Source organism: Antedon bifida, chromosome 5 (assembly GCF_963402885.1).
Source record: "Antedon bifida chromosome 5, ecAntBifi1.1, whole genome shotgun sequence".
Classification (NCBI taxonomy): Eukaryota; Metazoa; Echinodermata; class Crinoidea; order Comatulida; family Antedonidae; genus Antedon; species Antedon bifida.
The window spans coordinates 25,685,455-25,705,547 of record NC_136230.1 but is presented as its reverse complement, the minus strand read 5'-3'; the positions used below and the strand labels follow the sequence as shown (position 1 = coordinate 25,705,547).

Here is a 20,093-nt window from a genome sequence, read left to right as displayed (position 1 = left end):
TGCGTCATCAACCTTTATAAATGTATAATTATTAATATGTATATATTTTATATTTTTCCCAGATCGGTATACAATTACTCCATTGACTACCTAAATTTAAGTTTCAATATTAACCACCATTTAAGCTGTTTTTAGTTTTATTCCAAAATTGTTTATATCTACCAAGCTATCCTCTTTGTTTTCTACCCTTACTATCTCCACCCTCTATTCACCTGTCTGTGCCTCTTTTGTTTTTTTTTTATTCCGAAAGCTCTACTAACTTTTCTGGCTGTTTTACTTTATCGTTTTGATTTAGCTTTTCGTTTGTTTGTATCTCCATTGAGATCCAGCCACTGATACCCACATCATTGTCATTTTTTTCAGTAATTTGCCTTTAGATTTATATATTTTTTATATAATATATTCAATTTCTTTTGGATTTAAGTAATGCGCAACCGGGGACCAGTTGTGATGTTGTTGTTCCGCTCGGTATTTGAGTGTCAACACACATCATTGGCCATACTGTACATGATTCTTTCCTATTTACAACCATAAAATTTCGATTTGCTTCATTTGTTTCCCTCATAAATGCCTCAGTAAATATAGATAAGGTGTTGGGGTAATTATTTCTGTCGTCGTAATTGATGTGGATTTTTCATAATTGAGTTTTCTTACAGCAAATATATCACATAATCTACGTTTCGTATTGGACGCATGAGACATAAAAATTATGCATTTATTCATAATGACAACTACTTCTGGATTACGTAGATTGTTTTTTATTTAGATAATGTTACTTCAACAATAAAACATTTAGAACAAGTTTTATGCTACTAGTATGAACATTAATATAACGCAGGATTGACACAGTGCGAGAAAAAAGGGTTCTAACGTGCGCATTAACAGACTATATATATAAGTTAGATTTATTCGTGGTTCCCACTAGAGACGCAACACAACGACGTAACGTCGCTTGTCATTGGTCAACTCGCTTGCGTTGCGTATATACGTCCTTTATGTTGCGTCCTAGTGAGAACCAACTTTTAGTTTTTACGTTTGAAAATTAAGATTTTCACAGTATATAAAATAACTCATTCATGTCTATACTGTAAACAAGAAAGTCTTTCTTTTTACAAACTGCGATGTTGAGTGATCGAGTGATGAGGCGCTGCAAATCGGTACATGTTCTCTCCTCTAGCGTTCTGGTGGTAGAACAATGTAGATTTCTTTGATAAAATAATAATATAAACCACGGATGTTCAGTTTACATTGCATTTACATTTGCATAGTGGAGGAAAATTCATTTTCTTTGGCATAATTAAGATAATAAAAATATCAAAGAAAAATACATCAAATTGCAAAAACCCTATAGGCTAATGTTAAAATACGTTGCTTTGTGGCAACATTCGACATATAAGCCCTTATACTTGAGGGCAGATGGAAGTCCACTAGTCCACTGTGTTTTGAAACGGATGAATGCAGAAAGCGCGATGCGACCGCTATCTTTACATTTGTATGTATCTCAAATTAAAGGAAAAGAACATACCAGTATAAAATCATCATGGGCTTATTGAATAACTTTGGCTATTATTAACACCGATATGCTGGCTTTACCAGTGATATAGTTGAACCCGTGGTTCATTCTAACGTTCTGTTATCAGTGTTGTAGGCATATAAGTCCTCATAAACGAATTTATTCGCTTACATTATTCACTGGAAAATAATAGGAAGTGGCTGGTTTATGACTAATAAAAAACACAACTTTATGAAGACACATTGCGGAGAGGTTTTCATTTAATAATAGACATACAACGTGAACATCAATATTGTATGTATACAGTATTATTATTCATGGTATCTTTTATTTGCAAAAATATTAAAATACAGAGGCAGCCAGAAATAAAGTATCTTTTACAATACAATTAAAGATTCTAAGATAAATAAACAGCGATACAATACTAGAAAAAAAACATAATAAAATTCAAGAAATCATTCAAAACACATAACAAATACATGGCATTTGCTAATACAACAACATCAATATCTATGTAAAAAAATAAAAAAATAAAATTATTGTTATTATAATTATTGTATTCATATATTATCATAGTACGGTTATTTTAACAAGCAATTCTATAAGCTTATATTGCACTAATTTCATTTCTTAGCTATAACATTTAATATGTTTTTGTATAATTGAATTCAATGGTCGTATAAGGTTTAGTGTGAGCCTCCAGGACAGTGGAGGGGAAAACAGAGGGCATATCAGGGTTAGTAACACCATTGGTAGCCAAACATGTCATCAGTAGGACCACAGTTTAAAATAATAATGTAAGCGTCGCGTTATCAAAATGAGCCACATATTTTGCACACCTCACCTAAATTCCAAATTGATAAACCTTTCTTTGACAAACTAAATTTGTTATTCCTTTAAGCTGAGTTTAAATCAATTTTTCAGTATTAATTTCAATTACATTAGCTTTATCCTTTTAGGTTGTGGTCTTCGATTTTTAATAAACATTTCTTTCCTAATTATAATGATTAGTTATAACTCATAAAAGGCATCAATGGCATCTTCCTGAACGCACATTAGCGTCAACTTTTAACGCAACTAAAACGCAAAAACCCTAATGGTTAAACGCTTATAAATTATGAAGAAAATATTCTCCCTACAACTTCATTACATAAACGAATGTATACAAGTTGTAGATTATATAGACATTACTGACCTGAAGAAATTCATTATAAACAGAACAAATTGTTTATAATATTTAACTTATGAAGAAAATACATTCTCCCTATAACCTCATTACATATTTGAATAGATGTAGTAAATTCTATAGACTTTACTGACCTGAATAAATTCATTATAAACAGAAACAATTAATATCAATATTACGATATATTTTGAACAATATTAAATGAGATGCACTGTGCGAATATGAATATAATGAATTGACTTTAAAATATATTTTGTAACAGTTGTGTTTCAGTATAGTACACATTTTGTTATACTTCGTAATACAAATATTGATATGAAATTTAATACCGCAAACAAGTATATACATAAAAATTCAAAACAAACGCAGAATTTTCATAACGTACAGCGGAATAAAATAAAGAGACAGACCCATAAATTTACATTAACGTCATCGTTGAGGAACCCATTGTCTGAATTCATGTACGATCAGCGCTATAAGAATTAAAGGAGAATTGAAATTATCTATTATTAACATAAATATAAATATAAATAATGATTTGCAACCGCAGTGAGCGGAGAGAAGCAGAAAAAAACATTTTGAAATTCATCATGGACATCTTTTTTATTGTTTTTTTCCAGGAACGTATAATTATAAAATCTGTTCATAATAAAGTTATTTGTTCAATTGATGATAGAATACTGTATTGTAGTTTAATTTAGTTAAGTATGATAGATGTTTATATTTTATCATTTTAAAGAGGGCCATGTGTATCAGCTGGCCCGCGGGTTCAGCTGGAAGGGTAATCATCAGTGGAAATAAAAATATGTATTGATGGTAGGTAGGAAACATATATATGTTCGGAAAAATGTCTGACTATTACCAATACATTTAATATGATTAGCCTAAAATGTTACTTTTTATTACATGTTTAATAGACCAGTTTTGGGGCTAAACGTAGTGTCCCTTAAGCTTGGTTACCACTAGGACGCAACGCAAGGACGTAAGTCGCCACGCATGCGAATTGACCAATCAAAGCGATGGATTATTTGAACAATTGTGATTGGTCAACTTGCTTGCGTTTGCATCTACATTCTTGCGTTGGGTCTACGTTCTTGCGTTGCGTCAATGTTCTTGCGTTGGGTCTCAAGTGGAAACCACGCATTAAGCTTGGTTCTCACTTGAACGCAACGCATGGACGTAAGTAAGCGTAAACGCACGTAATTTGATCAATCACGACACGATGGATCATGAACAACTTCAAGCAAATAGATAATCAGGTGCAAGAAAAAAAATCTTAAAATGTAAACCGTTCATGAAGAGTTTTCATTTTAACAATATTATTATCTAAGGTTAGTAATTACCCACAAATGTTCTTAAATATTTTCAGAGATAACCAGATGTATTGTGAACAATAAAACAGGAGAAAGAGCAGTTCGTAGACATTTACAATAAGGTAGATTAGGTAGTAATGCATGTCTGAATTGAATTCGAATCAGACTTAATTACCTACATTACAAGAACTGCCAAACTTCGATTGAATGAACTTTCATACTATCATATCAACGCCAACACACTTAATAAAAGAACGATCATTTAAATTTTAAGTAAATCATTATTTTATTATTTTTTGTACAGTAGTTCAGATAGGTGTCATCGTCGAGGTCGTTGAGGCAAAACAAACTTACAGTCACGGATAAGTAAGAACACGAACACCATGTTAAGTTTGGTTTATTGATTGCGAAATATTTACAATACTATTCGCTAACTCTGGGTAATAGATATTATTAATACACGATGGTAATCTAGATTTAAAAGAGTGCTCTTAAAGTAAAGATAAATTCCGTAATGTTTGCATTCAGGGTACTCTCAGTGCCTGCGTAGAACACCAGCACGCATCTTGTTTTACGCGCGTTTGTGAAGTTATGTGTTGTAGAGACGATCTGAAGAGAGCCAATTACAGGCCGAGCCTGATTGAACACGAGGCGTGGAAGAAGCTACTTATGACGTATGCGGCTCGTAAATCACAGTGCTGGCCTTATTGCTCCGCAACCTGTATATAAGCGCAAGAAAATTACTCAAGTTATCAAAAACATCATAAGGCGACGAGCAAAACCAACCTCATCTCAGTTACAGACGCTCGCCCAAGACATAACACAATTAAGGTAAGTCATTACTTGTTCTTCTTACAATTTATAGGAATAGGAATTTGTTACTTATACAGTAAAACTGTTGTACTCATTCGTATTTTAAATTTTGGTTTACTTTATCACATTGTTGTTTATCTTTTATATTTTGTATTTTGGAATCATGTTTTTTAAAAGATTTGCTAGGTATTACAAATAAAATATAAAAGTCGACGTAAACCAGAAACAAATGCATTACCATGATTGCTTTCTGTTTATGTTACGCGTGTTTCTCTTTGTGCGCCGCCCTTCACTAAGACTTGATCGTGTGGTAAATATAGAGTAGTATTATAGTAGTACAATATCCTCTACCAATGTTAGGCATCTATTATACATTTAATTAAGCGACAACATTTTTTATATATTATTTTGACAGTTGATATTAATATACTCAATATCACATCAGTTGTCAATTTCACTTAGTTCAATATAAGTATGAACTTTAGTTCAACAATGTCAGCACACGTATTACTTAATATTAAATCAATATCAATTATGATATGATCTCGTCTAGGAGATTAATAACGATTGAATAATTTGAGAAGACATACAAACATGATCTTCATTCAATAAGACATTACACTTCATACTAGTTTCACATTCAATTCATCAACATGAATTAGGTATAATTAAGTGACAACTGACTGGGTTAATGAATTGTAAAAATGGTGAAAGTTATTCGGTAGTTATCCAAAAGCAAAATACAAAAACGTTCATTGTTTAGTCAAGTGATAGTTCTCGTTAATAATTTAAAATAAATCAACCATCAAATGAGGAACACGCAAATGAAGATATTTGGTACGGCATACCAGGGAAGAGTGAAATTATTCACTCTTTCCTAGGTATACATAATGGTTTAGCCAATGGCTTAGAATAAAAGCAAGTCTATCAAAGAATAAGTGAATTCTTAGAAATGGGTGTCGCCAGGACGGGTTAGAAAGATGGGAAAATTTCAAACGAATCATTGCTCACTGACAGCGCCTATTAAAACGCTTTGTATTTATATCAAATTTTGTAAGGTTTAGAAAATGTGTTACCGTTTTGAATTTGACTTCCTCCTTCCGTCCTTTTCTTCTCGAAAGAATCAAAGGTGTCATGGAAGTTATCATAAGAGATATATTGTTCAAAGAACATTATTATAGTTTGGTCATTAAATATGTCTCTCAACTCTATTTTGTTTTATACTGGGAATTCGAAATATCTGCCTGAATTCAATTTAATCATTCTCTTGAGTTAGAAAAAGTAATATCGAAATTAAAGCCACTCTACAATATTCTATTCCAACGGTCTTAAAGTAACATACCCGATATAATGCTTTGAAAAGAGAAAGGTGTTCAGGCGTCTCTATTGTTTTATTTTAATCTAGTAATTCCAAATATCTATCGATAGTAATTCCTTGTGTCGCCTGCTCTTTCAATGAACTACTTTCTGGGCTTCTTCTAAACTTTCTCATTCATCCACATTTTTCCAACAGTCATCAAACCTGTATAGTTTTTCAGTCGACATGATCACAAACTACCATTCTGCCGCTTCAATTGACTATTGCAAATGTCCCTTTTACCCACGAACCATCAAAATATGGAACCAGCAGTTATTGTAGTTTTTGTATCTTCTCATCTTTCTATATAACTTGCGATCAGGGAGTTGCGGCCATCTTCTGGTGGTAGTCGTCTTATTTAAATCAAGACCAGTTTTAAATGCCCCTTGTTTTTCCTCAGTTCTCCTTTAAATTGAATCGGATGATAAGGCATGTTCTCCATTTCCTTCTGGCAATTCTGTAAGAAATGCTGATTAATTTTATCTGTAGTTTTTAATCGATGACTGCTTCAGGCTGGAAAGCTCCCAAAAATAAAAAACTGACCTTACAATTAACTTTAAAATCGTATAACATCTTACAACACAAAACAATTCAGATAAAAACGCAATACACGTTTTATTTTAATTCAACCATAGTCCTAGTAATTTTCGTTTTATTAATTATCTTCAGCGATTCGGGCTGGTCAACAATCCAATGGCCTCAGCCGGAGGGATAAGTGAGATATTGGAAAGATTCAGTAAATCACCTAGTTTTGTGTATTAATCGCTACTGCACGTGCCACGATTATGTTTCTAAAAACGGGAAGTGTCCATCTCATTTAAAACTATATAGTCATCGTCATCATCTTTTTACTCTTTCTTAATTTTCAGATTTGACAGAAAATGAGTCGTTGACTTTTGATTAAGAAATTAGAGGTTGATGAGAAATTTGAAATGACTGCATTAGATATACACTTTATTACGTTTTGGGTAATAAATCACCAATATAGGTAGATGTATAATGTTACCGATGTTTAAAGATAGTTTAGTTAATTTCCAGGCGCAATTATTAGAAATGATGCTATAACAAGTTAAAAGAGTTTCTACCAATCTAGTGCTGCTTTTTTTTAAGTAGTGTAAAAAAAAACCTTCGGTCCTAATTAATTCCCCACAAATCACTGTTTAAAAATAACTCAATAAGGAAATCACCACGCTATCAATTTGTTTTGTAAAGTATCTACTACCGCCTATAAGTACCTTCACTAATCACAGAAGTTGACAGCTCATGTGGGCGAAATGGACGATCACCCACGATAGCTCCCCATCTCAACAAATAAAAATGGCAATGTTACCATGTTAGATCCACCTAAACGGTTCAGTTTACCTTAAACCCGAGTAGGCCTACACAATCCCCTCCTCCTGACCGGCAGGAATCATCCGCCTCAGACAAGAGCCCACCGAGGCATTTGTTTACCCGGGTATGTAGGTTTCAACTCGGGTGAGAAACCGACTTATTACCCGGTTAAATAACTAAGTATGAATCTAAGTTCATAAGTATTATTCATATTTTATAATAATTGTAGGTTGGCCTTGTGCAATTATTTCCTGTTTTTAGTGTTTTATTTATTTTTTTTGTCCTCTGAATTTGTTTTATTCTGTTGTTGTTGCTGTAATTTTATAATGTTTTATGTATAAAAATAGTTCAAATTCTATATTTTTAAAAAGAAGATGTTGTTAGTGATTTGTCTGATTGTGGAACGTTTTAAATACGCAATTATTGTGAAATCATCAACATATTTTAGTATTCGTTCTATTAATTTTTCATCGTATTTGTTAGGCTTTTGTTAAAAATCCCGTTAATCAATAACAAAGGTTGCCAGAGAATTCGTTGAATTATTCTAATCACGTTATGGTCTTTCTTTTAGTGACGCAAACTAAATAGTATTTTTACATAGTTTTAATTATTATTTTAAAATTTCAATTAAAAAATGTTAACATTATGTTTTATTCTGTGCAAGCAATGTAATTTCCTCTAGTAGGATGAAACTAATCTTGAATTATAATAGAATCATAATTATTTACATTTAATTTTTAAAAATCGCATAAAATATTATATTATTAAGTTATGTGTATGGTGTTTATTCGTATTCATGTGTATACATAGTGTTCATGTGTATACATATTGATGTCCATGTGTATAACATATTGATGTTCATGTTTAAAGATGTGTTTATATTCATACATGTTTGTATGTACATTGAATATTCATGTATTAGCACATTGAATGTTCATGTGTTAACACATTAAATGTTCATGTATTAACACATTGAATGTTCATGTGTTAAACACATTGAATGTTCATGTGTAAACACATTGAATGTTCATGTGTTAAACACATTGAATGTTCATGTGTTAACACATTGAATGTTCATGTGTTAAACACATTGAATGTTCATGTGTAAACACATTGAATGTTCATGTGTAAACACATTGAATGTTCATGTGTTAAACACATTGAATGTTCATGTGTTAACACATTGAATGTTCATGTGTTAAACACATTGAATGTTCATGTGTAAACACATTGATATTAATGTGAATACGTATTAGTGTTCATGTGTCATTATTTTCATTTTCACGACAAACATAGGAGTGGCATGGACAATACAATACGATCACGTTAATTAAAAGTGTCCGTCATACATACATCTCATTTCAAACTTCATAGCTAACAAAAAATCAAACTACGCAATAATATGGAAGCGCTTGCACACCTCATACACGCTCTTACACAAGAAACCCATAGCTGCAACGTAATAGTAACGTCCCTATACCACGTAATACACAAGTTTCTATGACGTCATTATTATGAAACTATACTAAAATATAAGATCCATTTTTTTCAATTTTCAAATTCACAAAATTATCTTAGTTAACGGAAATAATAATCAAAATAAAAATCATCACTATCATAATATTTGATACAATTTCAATAATTCGTTCTGAAGAAAATCGAATACATTCTGTGAATCTGCGAGAATGCTAGTTAATAGTATGACAAAGAATTGATGAATGGAAAGAACGTACCAACAAAATTGTTCTTAAATATCAATAATTATTTCACCACAGTTCTTTAAAAAATATCGGTTATATGACTGCTGTATTATACGAGACACCAAAGCAATTACTTTTTCTTGGTGAGATATGAGCTCTATTCCAGAAATCATGTTACAAGTTCAAATAATATTTCATTGATGCTTCATAAAGAAATTGTATTAAAGGAGGACGAATTATTTTATTTTATGAAAATATTTTTTTTATGAAAAGGAAGAGATTCCTATTGCGATACTTTGTGCCCATATGGACATGGTGATGTCATATCACTACCATATTTAAGCATATTACTACCATATTTGGGCACGTCACACTTTTTTTGTCAACCTAGTATGATAGTTTAGACAGAGCGTCGAAACTGAAGGATGTAAATATTATTTAGAATTTCTGTAATAAACTGGCAACCATAATCATTCCCACACCACGACAGTTAGGGGTAAAGTGAATATAATTAGACACATACTACTAATAATAATAAAGTTCAATTTGATACCGGTATATTAGCTCAAAATGCAGGGCGCCTCTAAGCGCGGAATAATCTATGCAAAAATAAAATAAGAGAGATAAATGAAAATTAAAAAGGTGGGATTTAAGGAGTTGTTTGAATGTGGTCAACGATGATTGGCTCTTGGGCTTTTCTTAACAGTGTAGACAGAGCTTTTTTTAAGGCTAAATTTGATCATCTGTTTTGGTCAGTTCGACCATGTGTCCATTCGTTTATTATTTATTATTACGTCATACCATTGTGGTGTAAGCGTAAATGGTCATTAGTTTTGTATTTATATGACTTTAACTAGTGCAAATTCTATCGCGAACTGTTATTCCGTAACCGCTGAGATCTATAGATGTTTTGTATAAAATATTAAATAATATATCATTCGTTTTTAATTATTTACTTGGCATGCATTGCAAAAAGTAAGAAATAAATATGTCGATGTCTTTGTAAATGACACACCGATGGCTTTTAAAAGTATGCCAAAACAAGGAGCGGTGATAAATAAAAAAAGCGATGATAAATAAAGTATATTACGGAAACAATAGCCGAACTGATAGCAATTTGATATAATTAGTGTAGGCCTATGACTTAAAAATAATGACAAATTTATAAAAATACTAATAGGCGCCCATGAGTGGAAAAATTATACAATTTAAGATTGAGCCGCAACGCAAGGACGTGACGCAACACAAGCGAGTTGACCAATGACAAGCGACAGTTCGAATAATCCATCGCTTGTGATTTCTCAAATCACTTACGTTGCGTTGCGGCGTCTCTAGTGGGAACCAAGTATTAAGCATGGTTCAGTTCAGTCACAAAAAGACAGGTGACATGATCCATCGCTTTTGATTGGTCTAATGATTACTATTGTATTCCGTGTACGGCATAATTATGTAAAGAGTATAATAATACGAATTTACGAATACGAATAGAACTTTAAGTTTAACAAAAGCGTTTCACTCAGAAAAATAAAATGCAATATACAAATATAAAAGACATTCAGAAATGTAGAACATACAATCAAAAAATTAAAACAAAATTACAATTAAAAATCACTTATTATAAAAACAATAAATATAAAATTCAAATTGTTAAAGACATAGGCCTGCAGGATAAAAATTTAAAAGTATTAAAAATGTTTACAAATTTAAAAAATGTTAAAAACTTCAAAAATTTTCAATAATATTTACACACAAGGGTACGGAAGGTCGCGGAAACATAACACAAAATGTTTACCATTTTTGGAATAATCCGTGATTAATAATAAACGTTTTTGAACGGTTAGTTTTAACTCTAGGGATACAGAACTCACGGAGTCTTCTAAGATTATAAGCAGCAGAAGGAGCCTCCGGTAACAAATGATTCAATCTGTGACTGGGGTCTTTGATTTTAACAAAAAAATCAAAAAAATCCTTGCACAGTCGAACACGGCGGTCTTCTAAGGTAGAAAAACCAAGGAAGCTGCGGGCATCGGAATAAGTAGCATGCGGAAAAATACATTTAAAGGCCCTTCTCTGAATTAGTTCAAGTTGTTGATTCTGTTGCTTCGTAATATTTGATCCCCAAACTGGGGCCGCATATTCTAATATTGGTCTAATGATACTAGTATAAAATTGGACAAGTGCGGGGGCATCCAGGCCTGCCCTCCGCACCTGTTTGAGAAAGTACATTCTAGAATTACATTTACTAATCATTTGATCAATATGAGGTTGCCATGACAAATTATGAGAAATAATTACACCAAGAAGTTTAAATTCGTCAACACGTTCCAGATTACAATCTCCAACATGGAGTGGCTCAAAAGCAGTCTTTGACCTTTTACAACTAATTCTCATCTCTTTCGTTTTCTTAATATTAAGGTACATATTGTTATCCTTAGCCCACTGGACAGTTTCGTCAAGAGTGGTTTGGAGTACAGTTGCCCCATCGTTGCCGACGCGTTCATGGATGGAGGTGTCGTCCATGTATTTCATGCACGGCACCCCATCCAGAAGATCGTCGACAAAGATGATAAACAACATGGGCCCCAACCAGGATCCTTGGGGGATACCACCCTTGACGACTGTCCAAGGGGACAATTCATCGCCTAGTTTAACACGTTGTTTTCTATCACATAGAAAAGCATAGATCCAAGAGATTAGATGGTCTTCGACCCCTAAATTATACAACTTATCAATTAATATATTATGGTCAATTAAATCATAAGCCTTTTTGAAATCAAGCAATAATAATCTCATTTCATCTCCTTGGTCAGTAGCATTAAAGCATTCGGTTAACAAAAGTATAAGAGCGTCAGTGGTAGACACACCCTTAGAGCAACCAAATTGATTCAACTTGATTTTATCTTTAATTTGGACCCAAATCATTTCCCCTACGATCCCTTCAATAACTTTCATGGTGGTGGAAGTCAGCGAAATAGGACGCAAGTCATTCTCAAGAACCTTAGGTGGGTTAACCTTTGGAATGGGGATTATATCGGCTGACTTCCAAAGCATGGGGAGAACCCCTTCCCTTAAACTGGAGTTAACTATTGCACTTATTGGCTTGGAAAGGACATTGGCAAAATCACGTAGTACCCACGGAGGGATTCCGTCCGGGCCTGGGGCTTTATTACATTTCACAAGTTTAAGCTTAGACTCAATTGTCTCTGGCGTGATAATTAAATGGGGTGGTACTACAGTGTTACAATCATTGGTTTTTGGTTCAAGAGGTTTGAACTCAGAAGTCAGGGACTGGAAAAAACCACTAATTTTCGTGGTAAGATCGTATACGTTCCCGTTACATAATTCATTAGCCATAGTTTTAAAGTACTTAGTACCCTTTCCGAGATTAAGAAATTGTTTAATACCCCTCCACCAAGATTTAGAATCGGACGAGAATAACTGGGCAATACTATTACGATAAAAATCACCTCTCAAAGATTTAGCCATTCGGTTAGATAAGTTTCTAAGTTTCTTATATTCGGCAGACATGGGGTCAATTGCAAAAGCTGCTTGCCGTCTAGAAACGATACCTTTAAACGCATTATTTACCCATGGCTTATCTTTAAGAAGTCTTTTAATCGTTACTTGGGGGAAGTGTAAATTTAAGAGTTCAGAAATGTTCTTATGATACAGTTCAAACTGGTTACAGCATCCATCCATTCGATATAGATCTTGCCATCTAATGTTATTAATGTCGCGTTCGAAGTTTTCCTTGGCATAACTAAAGTAATTAACGAACACTAATATAAATATCTTAGACGTTTATATTAAACCCATGTACCTATAGCTTATGATATTATTGATTCTGTAAAATCGTTTCTGCATAATTTCCATATAATAATGGTAAAATCTGGGAAAACAATTTTATACTGATATCTTCACCGTTACCGATACTGTACGTTTTAGTTTTGGTACTGTTTTAGTACAGTTTAAAACAAATTAGAACTAAGGATTTAAATTATATTGTTCAGCTTAGGCGATGTATGCAGCAAAAATATATGGTATTGTGAAAGTTAGTTTTTTGCCCTCGAGCGCAATATTCGCACTTCCGCGTCATACACAGACTACTAACAGGCTTGTGGCTGATTTAATCACAACGACTCTCAGAACACTTAATTTCCATTTTTGCATATATGACGTTGACGTGATCATGTACAATTTGAACGACTTACGACGGATCACCTCATTTTTGTTTAATTATGACACATACTTGGGAATTTTAGGCCTCCAAAAGTACACGAATTATTACATGAAATTATATTAATTTGGTAAACTTAATTTCCATTTGCTTTATCTCTTACAGCTTAGTTAGGGTTGAACATTTTTCATTTTAATTTCACATTAGATTTACCGCAACAAATGCGTAACATTACGATAGAATCACATAATCTTTTTCTGTAGCGAGGCATTATATTGAGGATTATACAGTAATCCAGATATAAATTAATGTTCACACAATCAATTTACTCTTTTTATATTAGATGGGTACAATGTATACAGTATCATTATCATTATAATTATTATATAAAAGGAATAACAATGTATTCATTATTTTGAAAAATAATGAGATAACTATTGTCCAATCCTTTATACTCTTAAAATGTGCATGGGACAAAAACAATAAATAAATAAACCACACATGCTAAATGAAAAAATACACATGATAAAACATTTATTCAACTCCGTCTAGTATATAGACTTACAGTACTCAACAATCACATGAATTAATAAGTTTGCAATACTTCTATTCTAAAGCTTTGTCTACACTATCAAACTTTGTGACAAAACAAATGTTAAAATACTTTTTTTGTCAAACTAGTTTGATATAATGTTGCACAAATGTCACAACTCATTTCATTTTGAACATATTCATATTCAACACAACATGAATCTTGATAATTAAGTAATATTAATAATTGATCGATATATTATTGATTTGTATTGTTTTCATTATTGATGGCAGTAATAATCTACCGTAAATCTTCTAATTGTAATCGTGGGTTATTATTTTTTGATTGTTTTTAGAGTGGGTTACTATTAGAGTAGTGGGTTACTATTAGAAGATTTACGGTAATTTAAAAACTATCATTATTTTCATAAGTTTATTTGACATATTTGATCTTAGCATGCATTCTCAAAATGAGTTTACCTATTGGTTTCTGCAAGATATTCAAAGGATATTTAATCTTAAGACAAAATTATTATCTCATTTTTATCCCTCATAAATGTGTATTACTATTGCATAATTTGTATCTCAATAGCATATTTCATATATTAAATGACTTTTATAATCATTTAACAAATATCATTTTTTTCTTCAATTATACTTAACTGAAGTACGGAACGAGCTGCTTTGTCGAATCTAATAAATGTACGATACGGTACCTTTAAAAAATCTATTCAACGTATACATTCAATGAGGCAGAATCGGGTCGATGTATTGCTTGTTAGGTCTCCAGAGTACAATACAATAGTACTTTTCCTAATGCCCATAGTATTAACCTTAACTATTAACCTTTACTCAATTACTATGTTATTAAAAAAAACAATAATGCTATCCCATAAAGCTAAACAAATGAATAAATCTATCTAAAAAATAAGTATTATCTTGAATAGAAAGACCAGAAATCAGTTATACTGGAAAGAACATTAGGTAAAACGATATGACATTGTCAGTTTGATGATGGATGACTTTTCAATTTTATATCTAATTTCATAAGTGAGATGAAATTCAAGTGATTGCGTTATTCGTCTTTGTCATAATAACTTAAAGGGCCACTCCGGGTTTAATATTTTATTGTGAATGAATGAGTAAATTTCACTCTTACCCGGTAAATATACAGACAATTCTGACCAACTTGAGTGTGCTTCAGTAGTGCTTTCGTAAAGTGAAACCACTATTAAAGGGACAAATTCGGGCCTAACAGAATGCCCCCTTATAGGGGATGGCCGTATTATTAAAACATGTAATGACCCGTCGTTCGTTTCCTTATAATTTCTCCCCTTAACATTAAGTAATCATTCATTCATTGCTTTATTTCGGATAGTACATTCATATACAAATCATACAAAACAAACAAGAAGAGAAACACTTACACCAGAAAATTAACAATATAAGAAACTTCCACAACATCAACATACAAATCCTAAAAAAACAATTTGCACCAACTGACGTTGGTTGGATTGTGGAAGTACGGTAACTATGGTTTGAATCAGACTATTGCAACTGTCATGAATTCCGTTCTTAAAACTATGTATAGAGTTCCTCCAAAATTCATAGAAAGAGGGAATACATATTTCAATTCCGGAGTTTCCCTTTAAGTTAGATATAGCAAGAAAGCCGAATCATTGTGATATTTACCTTTTTCATAATATAATGTAATTTCGCTCTACCACTTAAGATTAAAGATAAACGGTTAATATGATTACGGCAATGATGTATCTGGAAGACAATTATCTATGTTTTTTTGTGTGCGTTACAATTCCTTGAATAATCGAGTAAGCTTCGTGGATGCGATATATTATACCATTACAGAAGTTTGACTTTTTATTATTGGTGTATTCAACTTATTATTAACCATATTCAAAGAATTTATGGATATCAATAAATACTCCATCTTTTTACATTATAATGAGGCCTACCTATAACTTCATTATGTACTTTAGTCTATGTACTCTTTTTCCAGAAAATATACCTTGAAATACAATACCGAATTACTTCTCTTGTCATTGCCATTTTCATTGAAAATCGTCTTGAGCGTCGCTGCTCTGCTCCAAAAACAACAGACGGTGCTCTGCTATTGGATTTCACGCAGATTTTTTTTTTTCGTACGCGAGAAGATTTTTTTTTCGTACAGGAAAAACGAAAAAAGGTATATATTACACAATCGCTAAATAGTATGTACTATTGCGCGCCACGTGACCCACAATCGTCCAATCAAATATTTAGGTGTTATATAAAGGACAATATTTAAAGATGTATTGTCCCTTGAAACACAAAAAAATGAAGGTCAAAATATTCTAAATTTAAATTGGCCACATCAAAGTAATATTAAAGTTATTCACTTTAAGTCGAAAATTCGAGCTAAAAGCAACAAGTTTACGTAATTAACAGGTAAATTAGTTTAACTACATTTCGTCTGGAAAATCGTCGCGATCGAAAGTAAACAAGGATTTAAAACCACGAGTACGCATTATGCATATGCTAATTAGGATTGTTTACAACTCGTCACGGTTGAGAAGGTATTTTCACACAGATCGTGAGGAAGTTTTATGATTATGCATACAGAGTAGCCAAACAAGCGCGTTTCATTATGGGGTATGTTTTGATCGAAAACTTTGACTGGAAGTCAGAGTTATTTTTTTAACAAAAAAACGTCTGTATTTCACTTAAATGATTTTTTTTTCGACAAATTTTTGGTGATAGTTAATAACTATTATGATACTTCAAAATGACCCACCTTTTTTCGAAATCTGTTATTTTTTATTTTTTTGGAATTAGTCAAAGGGACAATACATCTTTAAAGATGTTTATATTTTCTGTCTTGCAGATGCGCAAAGAAAGTATTTTAACCGTATTTTTGGCTATGGTAGTATGTTCTGAATTTGTAAGTGCAGAATCTGCGGACCGACGTGGTTATGGCTTGGTCAACCCAAATGGACGTTTCGGATTCGCTAGCGGAACACTTGGACAAGTAAGATTAAAAGGAATCTTTATAGGCCTAATTAAACATTAAATAATAAAATAAAGACGAACAAAAACATATTATAACATCGAAACTACTGTCAGTTTCATAAAAAAAGGATCCACTACATTATCTTCACATGATTTCATCTGTCCAGTATCATAGACACATATTATAATACAGTGTACATGTATCGTGTATTGTTATGTTAAGCTTGAGGTTAAGTTATGTTTATGGCCTATGTTACACACGTCACATGTGATACATACGTGACACTGTATTACAAAATTTGCCTATATTGGATTATACTGTAAATACTGAGTAGGCCTAAGGTGGTAGTACCGGGAATCGGTAAAAAGATAAGAACTTCTTATGGAAGGTTTTTAAACGTTTATTTTTATTATTTATTTATATTATTATTTATCTCAACAGAACGGGTTTTACAGGAGCGGGTCATTAAGTGCAAAACGTGATCTTTACCCAATCGGAGATGAAGAAATCGTTAGAGAAATAAGGAAAAACCCAACAAGAGGCCTGCGATTTCACAAAGGGGCACCATTTGGAAAGCGAGCGTACGATCTACCAACGTTTGAGGAAAATGCCGACAATACTGTATAAGAGAGGAATCACTGCATATTGATTGGACTCTAATATCAAAATCGTATCTTAGATAACACAAACATTCTGATAATGGGTATTGTGGTATCCGAAAAAAGCAATGTCGTAACTGAAGTAAGCACATTTCAAAGAACCAGCCGTTGATTGGTCAATCAAATCCCACTGTTATCGAGGTTCCCATATCCATGGAGGAAATATACTGTATATTTCCTCCATGCCATATCGAAGAAAGATCTACTTTAAGTTCCTCTGTAAATACGGTATCAATCATGATTAAAATACTTATATCACTGGTTCATTGATTAAAATGTTAATAAGATAGTGTTATGCTGCTTCTCAAACTCTCGATTTATATTTTAACTATCACACTAGATTAGGCATTATGTATTGTTTAATAACTTGCGTATGGATAAAATAATAACAATTCAATTCAAAATAGCATTTATTTACTACAGTACTTAATTGAAAATAACTAAAAGTAAAATACGTTGGATAACTTAATTGAGCATGCGTCATGTAGTTTTTAAAGTTATTTTATTATTATTATGTTTTGAATAAATAGAAAAGATTGAAATTTAAATTTTTTTAACAAATGTGTTTACTTTATATGAAAGTAGGTTTCTTTCAGTGTAAGTTCCTCTTTAGAGTCGGTTATGCTACACTCATTGTGCGGGAATGCAGCGACCTGTTAGAACAGACGATAAGCACATCGCGCGTAAAACCAAGATCCGTCGCTTTCGAACACATGAATTCTTTCTTACCGATGTTAAAATAACAATATAATTGATAGAAACCATACGGTACATTATAGCTTAGATTTATAAAACAACAATTGGGCATTACAATAAAGACAAAGATATCGTGATTATACAGTTAATATAATTTATAACAAATCATTAGACTATAGTTCCCTTAGCTTCGTTACTGAATGTACTGGCTGTTTTTTGTTCTACTCAGTGTTAGTTAATTGTTAAAATATGAAGGAAAATAAAACTATAATAAATAATACTATTATTAGGTGAAAGAAAATTGTCCAACAACAAATTACTGTACATTTCGGAGGAGTACACTATGCACAAAATGGTTCTATTCACGGCATAGATTTTGAACTTAGAGTTACTTTTTAATTATATAGATTGATACTGTTATTTGTTATTGATTAATATTAATCGTTAGTATTGATAGATATTGAAATTATTATTGATTTATATTGATTGACATTGATATTTATTATTGATTGACATTGATATTTATTATTGATTGATATTGATATTTATTATTGATTGATATTTATTATTGATTGATATTTCTATGTGGTATTGATGAATACTTAATATTGATCCAGATTAGCAAAGCCCATAGTCCTAGATTACGTTATGTTATTGTTAAAATAGTGTGCCACTTGGCATCAGAAGAAAACGACTCGAGATTACGTGTAGGCCTAATTGAAAGAAATATTTAAAATAAAAAAAATATGGAATATTAAAACAAGAATAAAAACTACGTCTTTATATGCGAATATCTTTAGTTTTGTCTTTGTATATAATAAGGTATTTGGTAATAATAATATTGAAGGGGAGCAGATAATTAAGCATTTGATCTCAACACAATAAAAAATAAGAAAATGTTTACATAACATTTTCGTCGGCGGTACGACCTATTTCGTATGCTGTGATCAACAGTTTAATATCTACTTCAGATACACCAACACAGATGGGTCTTCACTCTATGATTATAGCTGCATGATAATGATATTGATGATGATTTAAAAATCAAAGATGATAACAAGACAATAGATATCGATTACTATAACAATGATAATCTGCTCGAGCAAAATGCTTGATGATAATTGCTTGCTTGTTGTTGGCAATTTCACATATTAGTTATTCACGTTGACTAAAAATTGGATCGAAAACAAGATTTACCTGACCTAACCATCTTTAACATGACGATGGTAACTATTATTATTATTATTATGATGATTATGATGACGACGATAGATATGATGATACAATTACCTAACTAGTGATGAAAAGGATTTTTTTTTTTTTTTTTTTTAACCATATTTAATAAGGGTGATCCATCCAGCAATTGCTGATCATTAGGGAGTCACAAGACAAACATATACACAAGGTGCTCTACATAAACAAAGTCTTAATACAAGTCTTTGGGAGTGGAGTGAAAATCCTGACATGTGACGGAATTTGAACCCAGGACCCTTGGAGTGGTAGCAAAGCATCATAACCATCAAGCCACAACTCCATGGTGGTTAGTGTATAACTATACATTCCTTTTATAATTTTCTAATACATTCGTTTATTCTACATTGTACAGTAAATTAAAGAAAATATCTTCAACCATATTTTAGTACACCATATGGGGAACTGGTGGTTATGCCCACCCTCCCCGTCCATAACCTTCACCTTCAACATTTACCAATAAGGCCTACTGTAATTTTTCATGATAATCAAAACTATGAATATGTATTTTGCTATGAAATTAAACAATATAGTACACAAACATTAGATGATTAATTT

General features: G+C 32.0%; 1 protein-coding gene across 1 annotated transcript; it reads left to right on the top strand.

The window, feature by feature from the left end:
* Window positions 1-4,736: 4,736 nt before the first annotated feature.
* Window positions 4,737-19,029, top strand: LOC144843151 (uncharacterized). Its single transcript, XM_078699873.1, has 3 exons — window positions 4,737-4,843; window positions 16,804-16,947; window positions 17,371-19,029. The coding sequence occupies exons 2-3, from the start codon at window positions 16,804-16,806 to the stop codon at window positions 17,554-17,556; spliced, it is 330 nt and encodes a 109-aa protein (XP_078555999.1). The 5' UTR covers window positions 4,737-4,843; the 3' UTR covers window positions 17,557-19,029.
* Window positions 19,030-20,093: the final 1,064 nt, after the last annotated feature.

Excerpts from the sequence above, each read along its gene's own strand:
- LOC144843151 (XM_078699873.1), top strand. The coding sequence starts at position 16,804 with ATGCGCAAAGAAAGTATTTTAACCGTATTTTTGGCTATGGTAGTATGT. Across the intron at positions 16,948-17,370 it reads CTAGCGGAACACTTGGACAA|AACGGGTTTTACAGGAGCGG; the intron begins GTAAGATTAAAA and ends TTATCTCAACAG.